This window comes from Anser cygnoides, chromosome 13 (assembly GCF_040182565.1).
Source record: "Anser cygnoides isolate HZ-2024a breed goose chromosome 13, Taihu_goose_T2T_genome, whole genome shotgun sequence".
Classification (NCBI taxonomy): Eukaryota; Metazoa; Chordata; class Aves; order Anseriformes; family Anatidae; genus Anser; species Anser cygnoides.
In genome coordinates, this window is record NC_089885.1 from 11,667,771 (window position 1) to 11,686,220 (window position 18,450).

The 18,450-nt window shown below is 40.0% G+C and overlaps 1 protein-coding gene across 4 annotated transcripts; it reads right to left on the reverse strand.

Annotated features, from left to right (window-relative positions):
* Positions 1-721: 721 nt before the first annotated feature.
* Positions 722-17,811, reverse strand: CENPI (centromere protein I). Of its 4 annotated transcripts, none has more exons than XM_067004769.1 (21): positions 17,683-17,811; positions 15,930-16,239; positions 15,508-15,645; positions 14,439-14,557; positions 13,715-13,822; positions 12,448-12,496; positions 12,089-12,135; positions 11,254-11,343; positions 10,758-10,886; positions 10,094-10,258; positions 9,696-9,816; positions 9,400-9,491; positions 8,959-9,076; positions 8,796-8,860; positions 8,155-8,252; positions 7,612-7,747; positions 5,688-5,812; positions 4,533-4,581; positions 4,154-4,387; positions 2,661-2,702; positions 722-1,864 (listed from the first exon to the last, which is right to left on the reverse strand). In XM_067004769.1, the coding sequence occupies exons 2-21, from the start codon at positions 16,108-16,110 to the stop codon at positions 1,733-1,735; spliced, it is 2,238 nt and encodes a 745-aa protein (XP_066860870.1). In that variant the 5' UTR covers positions 16,111-16,239; positions 17,683-17,811; the 3' UTR covers positions 722-1,732. The 4 variants fall into 4 exon arrangements, with proteins under 4 accessions (XP_066860870.1, XP_047935658.2, XP_013039280.3 ...); XM_048079701.2 differs by lacking the exon at positions 17,683-17,811 and adding an exon at positions 17,587-17,663; XM_013183826.3 differs by lacking the exon at positions 17,683-17,811 and adding an exon at positions 17,298-17,570.
* Positions 17,812-18,450: the final 639 nt, after the last annotated feature.

The following is an 18,450-nucleotide window of genomic DNA, read 5'->3' on the forward strand; positions in this document are numbered from 1 at the left end:
ACTGAGCTGTCTCTAAGAAGTGTAGTACACAGGCCTCCCAGCGTAAGTGCTGACATTTCTAATACCTTTCTGAAAAGAAGACTCTTTAACATAGAAATTAAAAAAAAACCAGCCAAGGACTGCTAACTCTCCTCTTTTACTCAGCTAAGGACTGTAGCTCTCCTCCTTTAATCCTTAGCTGAAACAGGAACATAAAACCCTCCAGGAGTGTAACTAACAAGTGACACTACGATAGGGACTGCCAGACAGTGGTGTTAGGAGGTGAGTGTTGGGAGAAGCACAAACCACCAAGCTGAGCTGGTCCAAAACTACAGTCACAGCTTCTAATGGAGATAACTAGTTACGTTAGCACCACCTCTTGAAACATATTGACTTGGAAGAGTTTCTAAACTGTTGAGTTTCCACTATCATGAGAAAGTAATCAGGACTTCTGAAAATACGTTTCTCTTGACAGAAAACTAAGCAAGCAGCACTTACACTAGCTGGAATAGTGCAGCCAGATGAGAAAGGGTAATACTTGATTCTGAGGAGATCTCTTTGCAAGTCTCTTTCTTTCACAGTCTTCAGTAAAAGATTTTCTTATTGTCTGGAGAAAAAAATATATGCACACACACACGTATATAAATCAGATCACCTAGCTGAACTTAAAAAAATCAATAGGCTACAAAACCTAGAAGCAGTCTGATTTTGAGACAATGAAGAAACCAACACACATCCTTAGTGGCTCTGGAGTCACTCAGGACTGATGTAATTCCTTTACTGGATCAAAGTACAGATTCACAATGCAAAATTCAGTATATTATCCCACCTGTTGAGCATTTACAACTTCATTTCACAGCAGAGAGACAACATTCACTCAATTGTTGAAGATCCGTGTTCAGCTTCTCCCCACTTCTACTCAGTGTCAAAACAAAGTGACAGAAGATACATTTTTTAGCACTTCTTTCAAAATTACGTGTTGGAAGAATTTTTACAGAATATAAATTATACATATGTACACATGTAATATACAACATGTACAGAGCTAAAAACAAAAAGGCAAGCCACATATGAACTTATTAACAGAAAATAGAGAACAGGTGGCAACACTGCTCAGATGCTCAAATTATCAATAAACCATGAACTGAGCACAAAGTTTTCCAGCTAAATTAAAAGAGAATTATAAGCAAAGTTATCAAGAATGTCTCTTCTGGAACCTTAATAATGAAAATGAAGTTCAGGAAGAACAGGGTGGCCACCCTGTTAAGAGCCAGTATGTATATGGTACAACAGGGAATGGGGAAGCTTGTAGTCCTTCAGCCCAGTATATACACAGTATCCCTGAAAGGCGGATTAAACTGTTTCTCTTGCTGTCAAGGAAGGCAAAGGAGGTCACGGATCAACGCTAGGTATTTGAAGGAGCAGTGCTTCGTGCAGTTTAAAATGCGGAACGTTTGTTCCTCAATCAAAGCAGATATTCCAACAAAGAAAAACAAGGATGTTACATAGCATATGAGCTCAGCAGCCTCAGACCAAATAAGTTCAGCAGGGAGAAATAGTGATCAGTGTTAGTGAACCAAGCCAGCCCAAGCATTCCTTCTGTATCTTCACTTTCCTAACAGAGATGCCAGTAAGAAAATGCAGGCAAGGGTAATTGCTCTGTTTCTTTCCACTGAGGAAGGATTAGTGACACAGTCCATTATATTCTGCTTTCCTGTTCCAGAAGATAAAAAGGCTCCAATGAGTCCCAGAGTTACACTTCCACATTCCCTGCTTTATTTTGAGAGGCCTGGGAAACACGATTGATGCTGCTTTCAACAAAGAGCTTCAGGCCTTTTAAACCTTGTGCGTAGAGATACTCCAGATACCAGTTCCACTTCTTTCCCTACAAAAAGAAAGAACAATCAGAGGTGCAAGGCATAGCTTTGTCTTTCTTGAACCAATCTGAAAAGGTCTCCAACTATCACCTGCCACAGTTTGACAACAACCATCCTAGTCCACAAATACCCACAGGTATACAGGGGTCCCATCCTGGACTCAGACACCCAAACTTTTCACTTATGTATTAGATGTTCTTAGCTTGACAAATCATGATAAGTATGACAAATTGTGATCTTTTTTAGTACTGAAGAGATTTATAAATCCTAATTCTAAGAGAGCAAAGTCTATTGAATCAACAACAGAGACATCAAAGATCAAATGAACATGGATATTGAAGTCTTCCTTCCAACACTGAGTGATTCTTCCAGATCAGGCTTCATGTACACTTTGATACAGGAAAGGGAACAAAATGCCACAGCAATTGCTCAGGGGAGGACCCCTGTTCAAAGCTGTAAAAAAAGCTACACATTCACCTCAGAAATTTAATATTAAATTCATTGATAATAGGAATTCTGCTTTGAGTACACCAAAGCATTTTTTTTCTGTAGTCTGCACAGAAAACAGACTTGTCCTGATACTGCACTGACTCTTGGAGGAAATATATAAAAGTCTCAGATCACTAACCACAGTTGGCTACATACATACTTTCTCAAATGTTGATGTGCTCATGTTTGGCCCTGTTGAAAGACAGAACCTAAGTAGAGCTGGAATTTTCAAAATTTTTATAGGTGAATACTACCACCTCATTCTGCTCTTGTCTACCAAAAATTGCCTGTTTTCACTGAAACAAGAAATCTTACCTTAATTAAACTGAAGTTGAAGGTGGTATCATCTGGACAGGCCTTAATGAGAGGAAATAAAAACAACGTCAAGTCAGATAAAAAAAAAAGTACATCCAGTACTGAGCCTCTGCTTAGTCCCCTCCTAAATCAGGAACTGTAGGTGCGCAAAGAAATTCAAAGATATTTAATCATATTTCAGAACGAGCTTCCAGCATTATACTTGGCCAAAAAACAAATGGCAAGACAAGGGGGAGACAGCCTTGCCCTGTGCTGCAACACTACTGGATAGCAACAGAGAATATGTACAGATACCCTTAGCAACTGTATCTCCACAGAGTAAAAGCCATCCCTTCAAAACATTAGACAGATAATTCCCAACAATGAGACAGAGCACAAGCAGAGAACATACTGACATTTAGTTTACTGCTCATGTTCTCACAGTGTGCTGCAGAGCAGTGCCCTCTGGCGCTCAGCAATGAAGTGTTCAAGAGAAGATGGAACTGCAGGTAAATATTTTCTCTTGTCTTAATATACATCAGTGGTAGCTACTAAGCAAAATCTCTTTCTTGGTGCTGCAATGGGAAGAATGCAAGAAATCTCCAGGCTTTTTTTTAAACTTACAAAAGCTACAAGGCAGTATCAGGAAGCATCAGAGCAAAAAGGACCTAGACAAAAGATATGAAAAACTAATTCTGCTATAACAGCAGAAGGACCAAAGAAACGTTGTATTTAACAAAAATAAAATAGTTTCTTCTGGCAAAGGCAAAACTTGAGTTTAAGTCAGCAGTTACAAAGTACCTAGATTCGAGACACTAAGCATATAAACCAAGGCAGATTTGTAAGCGTTCCTAACCAGCATTCTTTCACCTTTCACATCAGATTTCCTAGGTTTCATTCCAAGAGCATCCTTGCTGTCTGCCAGCAATCCTTGTAACAAAATGGCAGTTTTGTGCACCTGTTGGATAGCCTACAAAAGCTAATTTTCTCAGAGCAGCATGCACATCTTGAACAGTAACAACTCTGGTAAGCTGCTCCCTCCACTGTTCAGTAGCTGCACCAAACACAAAAGCACTTGGAATTCAACTACTAGCAGAACTCATTGGACAATACAATACACCTTGTTATCCTACTTCTGTACTTGAAATAGCTACTTGTATTTCTTTTTAATAAGTAATTCTCAAAATGTATTCTGCTAAAAGTTCTGCTATGGGCACCTGAATACAACTTAACTATGCATTTCTTCATGTGCAGAAGTTTAAAAGTTTAGGTCATGCGCTGTATTTCTGTAAGGCAGAACATACTATTGGAAAGCTTTTACTGAATTAGCTAAATAATGAGAAAATCGACTATTTTAGTTCTATCCTTAAAATGATAAGCACAAATTCACATCTAGAACTGTTTTACCCAGACACTGAGTAGACTTTACTCACTCAGAGACACTTCTCTAGAGAAACTGTCAATACAGAACACCTGGTGCTGCCAAAGGCCTGGGTATTAGCCTACACCATTACCTGCTGCAGGAAGAGGATGGCATAGCCCATCATAGCTGGGTGGTAGACAATGTTAAAGCTGTTTTTGAATTCCTGCACTCCAGTTTTCTTCAGCAATTCTTCATCCAGACGAACACCCTGAGGATGATCATCCTTCTGGAACGCACTGGATGTCCACAGACAACCCACCATAGCTATTACGTACTGGTTGTATTCTTGGTATGTCTGGCTACTGAATTTGAATTGCTGCGTTTTCTGAGGGACAAGAAAATAAAAATCAATAAATAGCATCTTCAAAGCCGTTGTGTTCTTTCCAGTCCTTACAAGAGTGCTATCAAAACACCTTCCCTCCATTCAACCCAGTTCCTTACTAAGGCCCATTCTAGCACACAGCAGATACCTTTTTATTCAGCTCATTTTCTTTTGCAGCTACCAAGTTGGCTCGATACCTCAAAAAACAAACAAAAGAGGAAGTTAGATGTCTGAAAATTTTACGACCTACCAGTGCTGACAAATACTGGAAGAATGTTTACAGAGGATAAGAAAACTTTTCTTCTCAACAAGAGAGACCGCCAAACTTTCCTCTACTTTTAAAAAGAAAGACAGGAAAATTAATTCAAAGAGACTTAATCACTTGACATGTTTTTGCTGGGGAAGGGTGGATGAACCTGATAAGATTCGTGTCTTGGATGAGCACATGACCAGCTTACCTGGTACAGTAACCTTCATAAAGGGTATATGCAAGAATGGCATACAGGGTTGAAATCAGCAGAAAAGTGCTGTATATCTTTAAGAAGGGAGACTTTCATTCACTAAGCAGAGAAACGGAAGTCACTGGAAGTAACGCAACTTGACAGTCGTTCTATATAATGAGCACTAGCTCCTCTCATTTCCCAGGGACCATCTTGTCATGTTAATTACCCTGCAGACTCCTTAGAGGAATAACCACATGGAGAGCCCTACGCCAGCTGTCAGCAATTGGCTACTCTTCTTCTCAGATGCAGCCACTGGAACTAACAAGGCCAAGAACAGCAGACATGTTGGTGGATCCTGCTGAGAGCTAAACAGTGCTGTCTTTGGACCTGCAGGCAGCACAAGGCAGTCCCAAATTCCCACAGGGTTGGGGGGTGGCAGAAGTGCTTCCTACTCAGCACATTACAGAATTTGCAAGGAAAAGCTTAAGTCTGGTGGTCAGAGCACAAGACTGAGAAGTTTAATGGTTAACTACGAAAGATTCCAGCTCTTTCTTGCTAGGTGACTTAAATTCTCTGAAAATATGCAAGCTCCTTCATTCACCTACCAAAGACATGGAAATAATAAAAGGAAAGAGGTCAGAATCTTGCCATTTGGAATAACAGAGTGGAAAAAAGAATATGAACTACAGCTATAAAATACTGTATCAAGAACACTTGGCACAGCTGGAACATTTCACCTTTGCCTTATACAGTAAGAGAAAGTATAGATCTCAAATTCAGGTTTTACAAAGTAATTTCATTTCCAAAAGATCAAAACAGAAGACGAGAGGATTCCCTACAACCCACACCATTTGTAGTACCTGTACATAATGTAGCAGAGATGATTCAAGCTGACAGAATCCATGCTAAGCAATGCTGGATAGAAAACTCCAGCAGGAGGCATTATCAACAGAGGCAGATTGTACTTCAGATACATGTCACACACCTGCAAAAACAAAGCAAATCTAGGAATATTATTACTGCTATTCACAAACCCCCAAACACTTAAGAGCAAAAGAGTGTGATACTACATTCCAGCTAGTTCTATCAACTTCATCTAGGAGCTAAGACCAGGGTGAAGCAATTCTATTTGTTTCCTTCTCAGTACAAGACATTCATCAGCTCACATCCCAGTATATTTCAACAGTTTTGGGTATACCATTATGTTGCTATTTGCTTACTTTCTGGGTCAAATTTATCCATATCCTGCCTTTTTTTTTTTGTGAACTCTGATTTTTTTTTTTTTTGGATTATTCCTAAGTATGTAGCTCAGCTTACACTTGATCAGACCTTGTTCCTAGCCTAAGTTTGCTGATAATAGCAAGCCAATTGGGAAATTCATTCTTTCTTTTTGACCTTGCTGGAATTTCATGACCACATGATAAAGCTTTTCTCTAAGAAAAGATGATATCGACATAAAACACAAGTTTATTATCAGGCTAATTTAGAATTTAAGGTTGAGCTTCAAGTAAAAAAGGCATTTTAAAATTTCTGCAGATTTAATAAGATCTTCAGCTAAAATGACAGTCTTAAAGTATGGATAAATAATAGAAAGCAATATTGCTGTAACTTTGCACATTACTGTCCTCTATTGCTTAGCCACATTAATATTCCCAAGCACAGGCTGTTACACTTCTCTTCAGGAAGATGTGCATTGTTCTCAGAAGATTAGTGTGCTAAGATGCCTACCTAGTAACTACAACTCAGGTCATAGGCAATTAAGCTGTGACAGCTCAACAGCCAGAAAACGGATACTACTTAAATTTTATTCAATTAGGCACAATTGTTTTAAGGTTCCTCTGCTCCAATATCATAACAAATGTTTCACCAAAAATTATTTGTGAGGCCTTCACATTTCCCCTTGTCCTTGGTACAGCAAATACCACATAAGGTATAGGTAGATATCTGTATGTAATCGAGTTACTGGTATTTTCAGACATTTAGACTCTTTACTTCATATCCCAGCTGCATGATTTTAGAAATCTCTATACAATAGAAGAGTTCTGAATACATAAGCAAAGTGTAAATAAAAACATCTTAGTTGCGTGCTAGAACACCAATAACCTAAGGGTAGATGATTCTTGGTATATTCCCATAAAATGATCATTTACTTATTTTAAACACACTATCTTACTCAAACATTGTTGCCTGTTAGTTTTGTGCATTTTTAATGGACATTTTAGTTACAAGTAGTTCCCAGCACTATCACTGCTTTGTTAACGCTTCATAATTTCATCCAAATTGTAGGAGCAGCATGGCTAGAGTTCACATTGCAGTAAACACATCTACAGAGTTGATTTAGGGAAACTAGAGAGTAGGCTTATGCCTATTTGACACTGCTTTATCTATAGGATAAACTGGGGAAAAAGATACTGATTTTTTTAAAGGGACATAGGGAACAAGTCAGGATACACTGTCTGAAATTGAACTAAATATTCTTTTCTACAATTAGTATTAAAAAAGCATCATCTGCTATGTTATATCATATTTTTACTTCTCCATATACAATGCAATTCTGCCTTAATTAAGAGCAAGCACTCACTGGTAACATATTTATTTCTGCCTACGGATGCAACAGCAGTGGCTATCACTTGTAGATCTAGCAGATATTTGGAACATTCTGGCATTTAATCACAAAGTTCTGTAAACTATAACAAGGAAGGTGATTCCATACTATAGCTGAAAAAAATGCAATCGGCCTCAGGGAAATGGGATTTTGAAAGCCAAAACAAATGGAATACATACAATTTCATAGAAGTCCAGGATGAAGTACAACAAGAAGGTACAATTGTTTTCTAAACGCAATGCAACAGTAGAGATCCATCCAACGAAGTGGATTAGTTCAGCTATCCCATTCACTAGTCCAGAAAGGGTGGTATTCCTGCAGTAGCAGACAGACACAACATTAGTGCATACACCTCTGCAAAAATGCTAAAGAGGAAACATGGTAAAAAAGAAACTAGAAGTTATCCTTCTGCCCCACCACCCTCAAGCATTCAGCAACATGCATTTGGTCTTGAATATATCCAGTAGTACATTGTTACCAACATTATTACAAACAGGACCCAGCTGTCAGTGTTACAAGAATCTTGACTTTGGACTTTTCAGTGTCAATAGAAATATTTTTAAATCAAGAGTGAAGAGCAGGATTGGCAAGGTAGCTTGCAATATAGCAGAAACATTACGGCATTACTGACTGGTCTTCATGATAGGTAAACAGGCGTATCTAAATACACTTGTGAACAGTGTACAAAACACCATATTACATTCAATTTTGGACAGACTTACAGAGAATGGAATTGATTGTCAGACCCTGAATCCAGCTGAACCACATGCCGGTTTAGCCAGTTCTGCAACAGCTCTTTCAAACACTCAAGAACACTGCACTGTAACAGTCAAAAAGAAAACAGGTTACTGACGATTTACGTAAGTGAATGATACTAAACAAAAAATGCCGTGAGAATTGAGGCACACAAGGAAACATATGAAGAGGACCACAAAGAACAGTTAGATAATTGCATTATCCCCTTAAACCAAATGTATACATTACATATTTTTTGATGGAGAATGCAAGCTTCAAATAGTGACTTAAAATTGCAATAAAAAACAACTATTGTCTTGTGTACTATTACATAGTTCTTTTTAAATCCAGTGCCTCTGCTTAATTTCAGTCAAAAAATATCAGTCAAATATTCATATATGAATATTTGATATGAATATATGAATATGAGATATGAAAATAGTCAAATATCTTGAAGGCACCCAAATTCCCCAAGAAGTTACATCATAAATTCATATTTTACCCTCACTTCAGCACAGACTCCCCCAAAAGAAGTCTCCTGTACAACCCCTCAGATTGTTGTATCTTATACAAGTGCAAATAACAGTACCAACTAGAAGTAAACAGCCGCTGTACTCACTTAAATTACCTTAAAATAAAGTGAGGATGTGAAAAAGAGCTGTGCCAGGGGATCACAGATCTGTGATTTCATTTCTGAAATAAACAAGAAAGCAGCATGATATCTGAGCACAAATTATTTCCCCCAAGACCAGACACTGCCCAACTTTACCCAAAGGATCTGCAACCCATACCAGAGAAGCTGCTGAGGGGGATCCAACTCACGAGTCTGAGGATTTGTGATCGGCAGCACAAGCCATCCCAGAGAGGAAGGCTCCTGCACAGGAACTCCTCACAAGAAGAAAATCCTTCCTATAGAGCAGAAGGTGAACATTCAAAAATTCATCTCACGTGCCTGAACTTTGCCATGCTCAATTCACCCTGGAAAAGGAAGAGGCTTACACCTGCTTCCTGACATGCAATTCTCCAGGACACTCAAAATTTCATTCCTGCAGAAACCAGGGCCATGTCCAGAATATTGACTCACTACTGAAAAATGTATTTTTATTATTCTTTTATTATTCTATTTGAGACACTGCAATTTTTAAGAGATACTACAGGAAACATGTAAGTCCCAAATGCACTCTAAGGGAAGAATTCATGAAATCTTTGGTTTCCACAAAATAGGCACTCACCTGCAAGAAACACTCTGCCTTGTAGATAATTTCCAGGAAGTCCTTGAATTCTTGTTCATATTGGTTATTCTCAACCACACACCAGGTACACTCTAAACAGGAGAGAAGACTGCATTTGAACACAAGTACAGCAAGAATAAGCACAATTAGAAGCAAAATTCAACTCTTCCCCAGTATTTCTTTTAATGCTATATGATTACCACTATAAATCTAAATAGTAAAGTGCCATTACTGAATGGTGAAAAGTTCAGTCTTTACCTCCATACCACGCTATGGTGGTTATGTTAAGTTCCTACCTTCCTGAAGAGTCTGTCCCATCCAATAGTAGAGCCTCAGGTAAATAGATTCATCTTTGATGCAATTCATGTAGTGAAGCAATAACGGGTTTGCTAACACTGAACCCATCTGGGAAGGAAACTGCAAGAAAAGAAAAAAAAAACAAACAAGAAAAACAGTTATTCTGTGTTTAAGTCTAAAAAGTGCTAGAGAACCTCATGCTATCAAAATTGTCCAACCCTTTTACTGACAATGAGAACATCTCCAGGACTCACACTCACCGCCCTCAGGTAGGACTAGATGCTTTGTCAGAATTAGGTAACCCACGTGCTATTCACATATAAACAGGGTGTAGACAAAAATCATTTTATCTCTCCAAATCCTTCAGCGAGCTTGCTGAGATCTTCCTGCCACTCACCTCTAAACAATGGATATTTTCTAGGAGCTGGGTAAAGGTCTGCAGCTGCTCCACTGGAAAGGATTCAATTGTACTGTATAGATCAACACAGTTCTTTTCCCTGTTCCCTACTAAATTTTGTGCGTTGGCACTGCTAACAGGTACAATCAACTGGGTATTCCATTTCTGTAGAAAAGAAACACAAATGAACAGCAGTGACTCAGTTTCCAGTGCAAACAAGTACACTTGTGACCAACATTCCCATAAAGACTCCACTTTGAACAAAAAAGGCATCTAGGCTTTCATTATAAGGGGAACGCTGTTTCCATATAGCTATCCCATCCTTCCCAGTGCTGAAATAAAGCCCAGCTCTCATTACTTGCCGTTAATCAACATGAAAATAGCTGTTCGGCACCTTCTGGCACCAGGGGAGGTTTAGGTTGGATATTGGAAAAACATTTATTCACTGAAAGGGTTATGAAGAATCGGAACAGGCTGCCCAGGGAAGTGGCTGACTCACCATCCCTGAAGGTATTTAAAAGACATGCAAATACGGCGGTGCTGAGGGACATGGTTTAGTGGTAGAACTTGGCAGCACTAGTTAATGGTTGGACTTGATGATCTTAGAGGTCTTTTCCAACCTAAATGATTTTATGATTCTAGAGTCTTGAGGCCCATAACCTACTCTTTTACGTGACTGAGGTTGAGCTGTGCCTAAACACAGTGCTTGGGACACTGGAGAATTTGCCTGGTTTCTTCGCCTTACAGTGTTGATTGCCGCTTTCCATGGAGCCTCTGAATTCTTGAAGTAAGTCTGTAAACATAAATCAGGCATGTATGCAAGAAGCCAAACGAGGATAAAGTGACAGAAATACCAGTTTCTATTCCAGTAAACATCAGTGATGTGTGTGAAAACAGTTAAAACCAGCAAGCACATCAACAGGAGGATATAGGTAATCCTCATAAGGATAAAAGAAGATCGTTCCATTCCAAATCATCTCAGAGTGACGAAGAGAAAAAAATGCAAGGCAAGGAATCCTCATCTAAACCTGATTTTACTCAGTGAAAAGAGGCAATAGAATTCATCTTCACTGCTTAATCATGCTATTGTTTAAACAGAAAGCTCATCACAAATACTGTCATAAATACCAGTTCCAAGTAGATTAAATCTAACTCCTTACCTTACTCTTCCCAGGAAGGGTTATGTTCACGAGCTCAGGACAGAAGAGCTTGTAAAGTGATAGCAGAGCCTGCAAATGAGGCTGCATTCCCTGTCAAATAACAGAACAAGTAACAACATGTATGGTATGTTATGTTTTTAATATAAATATTAAGGCTATATTCATAAAGAAAAAAAAGGGATTACTAAAAGCTTTTAGAAGTACATGTCAGTAAGTAACCAGAGATGCACAATGAGCAAAAGAGAAATTGTCAAGAACAGCATAGGGAGGGGATTGAAGAAAGAACTTTCTGCAATCATAACTCTAATAAAAAGAAATTTATCAATCAAAACCATTAAAAATACAGTTCTCCGCTGACTAAATGCTCCAAAAAATGTGTTACTCTAACTACATAGCTCCATCTATATTTCTCTAGCAACTTAGAACTTACTATTAGTGATTATATTTTTTTCCTTACAGAAAAGGCAGCAGGATCCTATACAATTTTTTATTTCCCAGTCATTTTTAATACTGCTTGAAAAAGGAAGAGTAAAATTAAAGAAAGTAATAGAAAAATTAAAAGAAGCTGCTCTTTACTTCAGAGATTTCACCATATCTATCTATAAAACATAAAAGTGTTTTTTTTTCATGTCATTGCACGTGCTCACAAATTAACACATGAGAATTCAAGATGCACATGCAAGATATACCAGCTCAGATGTTACAAAGACCACAACCTACATTTCCAAGTCTAACCCCATCCTGAGCTGCTAGCCTCTCCTCCACCTCGTAAGAACACTTATAAGCTGCAACATTAACCATTGTTCAAACTCTACAAAATTAGAAATGAACTTGCCGTTTTTGCTTGGAGGTCAAGCAGTCTCCTGACTCGAAAAGGCTTGACTGGAAAAACAGTTAAGAACATCATGAGTTTAAAAAACACATTACTTAACATTCAAGAGAAAATGAAATATCACTTTTATTGTAGGAAGTCATGACAAAACAAGCAGAAACAGTTAGTCTTATTTCTGTGCTAATACAGGTTTCCGATTCAGAATGCATTACACAAATCCGATTGAACTGCCACTTAGGCTTCCTCGCCTTAAAAGCGCCGTATTGCCTAGTCATTGTATTAGCTTCCTTGGAAGAAATGGCAGCACCACGAAACAGAAGAATCAAAAGGATATTTTAACTCACACAATTGGATAGACTTACCATTTTCTTTCCTGGTCAGCAGGTAGAGCAGGTGGCAGGCATAGGGGCACTACAAAGAAAAAGCAGCAGTGAGCTACCCTGCCGATGCAGACTGCTAACTACGGTACACCGAAAGCGACACCCTCCCAGAAAGGCTTCACAAGCTAATATTGCTTCATTCAGTTGGCTGCCTCAAGTCATCATGGCATCCCCACTGGGGCAGAGCATACCTTACTTGTCGTAGCAAGCAGCCTGTTTTCACATGTCACTTACATCAGTTTTAATTAGATACATTATCTACATAACAAGCTGTCCTTATAGTAATAAAGCTATTCGATGAGCTTTGGTCTTGTTTTGGGGAGCGTGATCTAGATATTTCAGAGATCGGCAGTGAAAGGGCAATAACATTTTCCAAAGCAAAGATACCCTTGAATCAAAATACTTTATTAGAGCTTCTAACTTCAGATGAGGCTGCAAGGGTCTTAAATTGGGTTCAGCTGCATTTTCCAATTGGCCCATCATGCCTGAATATACTATAGAACTTAAATCCAGTTTTATGGAAAAAGATTATAACTAACATTAACCCATCCAAAACTTTGCAGGAAACATAGCTCAGAACTTTGGGAGTCTATGTCTTAACCACAAAATATTCTGAACTGAAAGAATATCAACAATTTCGTACCTATCTAACATGACTGCCAAGTGGACCTTAATCTGAATTGAATCTAACTATTTCAATATTCCAGCGCCCAGATTTTACAGATATCATATAGCACAAAACTCCTGACTATTTGCTCTCTTTTAAGCTACGTTTCAAAGGAATTAAGTAGAACAGGATTTTGAGTTTTTAATCATTCAATAAACATTGCTCCTAAAGGTTTTTTCTTTTTGCCCAAGGTATGCAAGTCAGTTTCTTCTCAGGGGCAGAGGACTACACCTGCTGACATGTCACATCAAAGGTAATTCCAGGCACTGCAGAGTCACAGCATCTCTGAGGAATTTACATGAAAAATACTATATCTGTTCAGATGTTACAGTGTCAATGCTTGGAAACACGTTTAAACAAACAGATCACAGTACTCAAACTAAAATGATCCAACAGTACTTCCCCATTTCCGAATCTGAATTATCCAGCAATCTTAGAACACAAAAAGAAAAAAGGAAAATAATTCCATCATAAAATCGTCTCTAATATACAGCTCAGACAAATTTTAGCATTAATACACACACTACTAATGAACATTTAGGTTTATTTTGTGAATTCTGTGTATTCTTCGCTTCTCCTTACCAACTTGTCATCATAAAGGAAGGAAAAGAAGAAGCCATAAAGGGCATGAAGTTGCTCCTTGTGATCAATGAAGTCAAACATTGTGATCAGCCATCTTAGAAAAAGCAGCTGCAGGCAGAAAAAAAACTCATCTTACATCAAGTAATAGGCAAAACCAAGACAGAGCGGTCACTAGCCAGCTTAAGAGACATCATCGTTAAAGGACACTCAAAGGCAACCACATAGCTACAAGATAAGCCTGAGAAGAGCTCCAACTTCCACGCTGTAAGAGAAAAAGCAGCTCTGTTCCAAACGCACGCTAACCCCAAAATATGATGTAAACTTTTCAGTCATCTACATGAAGACCAAAAAGACCATTTTACTAATCTTAAATCATGATGCCATGGCCAAGGCACACAGAACTTAGGTGATAACCTAGCTGAGGTGGGTGAACAATGCCTCACACAGCTCAAGTAATTCACAGAAATGAATTCCTTAGGAGAGGTTTCTCCACCAGAGAACCTGCCTGTTCTGTAACTGTGCAAATTCCCACTCACAATCCTGAGGTGTTCCTCAGCTTCCACTGCCTTGTCACGTACAGGTGTCTCTGCCAGTCTTTCGAAAAAGCAGCAGCTTAAGCAAGAACCTCATACGTCAAACCCCAGGTTTTCTGCTTCCTCCACATAACCTGTCCTCATCATTCCCGTGCCAAAGCAGTAACTACTGCCAACACTTATGAAGTTACCTGGATGCTGCCTGTGCATTTGCTGACGCAGAGCCAAGACACAGATGAAACAACAGAAGTTTCTGGTATTACTGAGGCTGGAACTAAGCTCTTCAGTAAACGAGTATTCACTGTATCAGCTGGAAAACAAACATTTTAAAATTGGATGCTGCTCACAAACCAGGTTCTTTGACACGGTTTTGCAGTTCAGGTTAAAATCCTCTCTGGACAAGATTATTCAGAGCTTTATTGCTTACGGGAACAGCGCACAAGAAACCAGTAGGGACTTATCTATGCCTCTAAAAAATATGAGAAATATTTCTTTCCAGGTTAAAGAAAATGGCATATGTATTATTCCAGTACTGAAATAGCCTTTAGATTCTTGGCAAGACAACCAAAAGTAACACAGATTTGTAGTAATATTAACAACCAATTACTTCACCAAAAGAGCATGTGATTGTCAGCCAAATATTGGCAGATTAGTGTCTTGGAGATAAGCCAACAAATTTAAACCAAGAAAAGAACTATATTGCTTGCATAGTGGGGAAAGAATCCTGTAAGATCCTCTTAGATTAGAGTAAGTGAAAGGTTTAATTTTTTTTTAATTGAATATTTTGTTAGTTTCAAAATTTAAGTGGTGGCCACCATTTCAAAGGGAGCAGCATGAACTGATTGCTAGTATGACACTAATTTTATCAAGTTTCACAATACAACTATGACAGTTTGTTCAATTATTTTGATCCTGGGAAGAAGAAACCTATGCAAATAGTTACAAGAAGGAAAAAATATAATGGTTGCTAAGGACACGCTTCAAGCCTTTAAAGATCTGCAATTAAGAACAAAGGAAATAAGCTTTTCAAAAAAGCTTTGTAACAAGCCATAATATTCTTCCCAAGTATCACTCACCTGTAACAAGAACTGAAGTTATTTTTAGCATGAACTCAGTTTACAGTGAGCATGCCAGAAAGATTAATTTTATGCTAAATTGCCTAACAATACAGTTGCCATAAACACATTATCTCAAGCAGGTTTGATTAGAGGGCAAGGAGAAGTTCACAGAAGACATGCTAGCAGTATGCAAGCATTTTACCAAGTTTGCCACTGAGTGCCACGGTTAGTAACGTATCAAATGCTTCAGGGGGCAACCCTCTTTGCAGGCCAATGCTTTCCACAGTAGACAAATGTTTCTGCAAAACTTCACTCTTTTTCAGAGAAACCCGGTCTTGAACTAGGGGAAAAAAAATAGATGACAAACAGTGATGAAACAAGTTGTGAACTGATATTGAACTCTTTTAAACTTTTCTGAACTTTTCCTATATATAGTCCATCTTGTTGGGTTCTTCACATAGCAATAGAAAGAAGAAAAGCTTTCAAGACACTAAGGAGTTACCACAAAGCTCAGATATTAGAAGAGAGAAAACGGCAGGTGAAATTTGATTTTTTATTGTTATTTTAAAGAAATTGATGATCCTTTCAAAGGATCAAAGTTTTTCCTTAAAACTGTCCTCTTACCTTTCTCAAAGAATCTCAAAGCTTTCTCAAGGGAGTTGTGCTCGCTGTCGTCACTTGGAGACTGCTGATTTTGTACAGTTTTTTCAGTATCAATACTCCTTTCTTTTCGCCATGCAGAGAGATCAGTTTGATTACTATCGTGAACATGCTTTGAGTGCTTAGAACTCTGTCTTCGCTGCATTTTTTTCAGACTGCCAGCTGAGACTGGAGAATTTCATTCATTTGTCACGTGAGTTCCAGTCCCTCATTACAACGAAGGAAGAAAACAGATCATCCTCCAACTGATGAAGAACATCAGAGAGACAGTCCCCTGCAAAAGAAAAAAATTATTTTTCTGACAAACAGACTTTAGAGGGATCCTGCATAAGGCAACAGAGTAACTTCACAGTAAGTCATTTAGAGCTGTCTGCCCCTAAAAGATCAGACAATATGTTCAGAAGTTGTACATACAGTTGTGTTGTGAATTGAGAAATTCAATTCTCTCTTACATTAACAAAGGGAAGAAAAAAATCAAAAGTAAGAACTAAAGCCAACTCCTTTCAAAATAAAATTTGTCTGATAAAATTTTACATAGTATTTTGATCCAAATTAACATAACCAGAAAGCCAACAGTATGCAATCAGCAGTTTTCTTTGCCGTCTATTTTATTCTTTATCAGATCTACTACTTGTGCTGTATACGTCAATGTAATCAGTCAACAGGTCACAATTTTCTGTGGGGTAATGCAGAGATTTTACAGGACCATAAAAACACTTTTCTTCCTATTTTACAGGGCTAGATTCCTATGTAATCTATTTCTACCTACCAGCTAAGATTTAAACAAATACATATTTTGGTAAATTTCCAAGTGAAGCACAAGAGCTACCAATACTGTCAAACTGCCTAGCCCTAGCTGAAATACTATCATGAAAAGTGACATTTTCTCTATACGTTAGAGAAATCAACCTTTTACCCCCCAAATGTGAAATGTTGCTACAAGTTCCTGGGTTTTGCAGAGTGCACGTGCATGCTCCTGAGCTGCTGGAGCAATTGCTTTTGCTTCCCAGCTTTCCCATCACAAGAAAACAGAAGGATTTTCAACTCACGCTCCTCTTCAGCTCTCACTTACTCAAGGTGTTAGAACCTTCCCTGTTTTCCTTTAGCTTTGTTTGTCACAAACTTCTGTGATTAGTATAGCAAAACCAAATTTCTGGCTAGCTATGTCAAGATCTCTTCTACAGTACCGTGATACCTTCCGAGATATACACAAGGCGCTCATGTTTACAAATGAAATCTACCAGCTCCAGGAGAGCTGTGTAGCCTCAGTTCAAATGACACCACCAAGGCAATCACAGCTCCCAGAGACGCAGGGAGGTGACGGACACTAACTGAGACGCTTTGAAGCAGTGAAAGCTGCTGGTGGTGGCTTCGCCCCAAGTGCCCCGGCACCCTGCTCGCATCCCGAGCCACCGGTCAGGAGGAGGCCTGAGCTACGAGGCGCCAGCTGCCGTATGCAGATCCCTCAGACCCCCTCAGCACCCTCACAACGCCTTTCCCCTCGCGCAGCAGTTCCAACAGAGGGGCTGGGCAGGAAGCAGGACGCCGCCAGCGCCCACAACAACCTGACAGGGCCTTCCCGCAGCACCCCCCGCCCAGCACCCCCGGGCCCCCGCCGCACCCCGGGAGGCCGGGCCGGGCCCGGGCCCGCTGGGGGAGAAGCGGGCGCAGGCCGCAGGGCCCCGTTGCCATGGCTACAGCCCCCCGCCGCCATTACCTGCCGCCAGCGCCCGCTCCAACCGCCCGCAGTTCAAACCTCCGCGCCGCATCCCGCGCATGCGCGCCGCCGCCTGCGCCCTCCCCTCCGCCTTGTGCCCCCTCCCCTTCCCGGCGGCTCTGAGCATGCGCAGTGGCCCCGCGCGGGCTGCGAGCGCCGCGGGCCGTTGGTAGTGGGCGGGGAGGGAAGGGGCTGAGGGGTGCTGTGATGGCGGCCGGGTGGCCCCGCTCCTCAGGGCAGCTCCCTGCTGCCTTCCCTCAGCGAGCTGCGGCTGGGGGGGGGCTGGCACGGGAGGGCCCCCGCTAGCAGCAGTGGGATGAGACCGGCTGGAGGGAAATTGGGGGCTTGGAGATGAAAAAAAGGGAGAAGAGTGCGGGGGGGGGGGGGCGGTTTATATTAGCCTAATGTGGCGTTATGAAAGGACTAAATTAGTTCCTGCCACGTCATCGCCTCCAGCAAGCAAAGATGAGTGGGGGTTCCAGAAATAGCTTGGTAATGCTGGGGGTCAGCGATGGAGGTCAACCCGATACAGATATATATCTACATATAATAATATATAAACATAACATGATACAGAATTCTTGTATTGGATGCACAATGTAGCTGCTGCTGTGGGCAGTAATCCGTACTGCTGCGATGAAGGAAGGTGGATACGGGGACGTTCCTCAGAATTCACATACAGTCTGCAGCTGAAGTGCTTACAGGGATAATCTTTGCTGCACCAAATATTCTACATTTATTATATGGCGCCTATACAACTTCTGGTAA

Bases quoted from the DNA above. Each gene is read 5' to 3' on its own strand.
- CENPI (XM_067004769.1), bottom strand. From the start codon at position 16,110: ATGCAGCGAAGACAGAGTTCTAAGCACTCAAAGCATGTTCACGATAGT. The intron at 12,497-13,714 runs GTAAGGAGAAGC...TTTTCTTTGTAG, and splicing joins TCCTTTATGATGACAAGTTG to TGCCCCTATGCCTGCCACCT. The intron at 10,259-10,757 runs GTAGGTTATGGG...TCTTTTCTACAG, and splicing joins AACCTCAGTCACGTAAAAGA to AAATGGAATACCCAGTTGAT.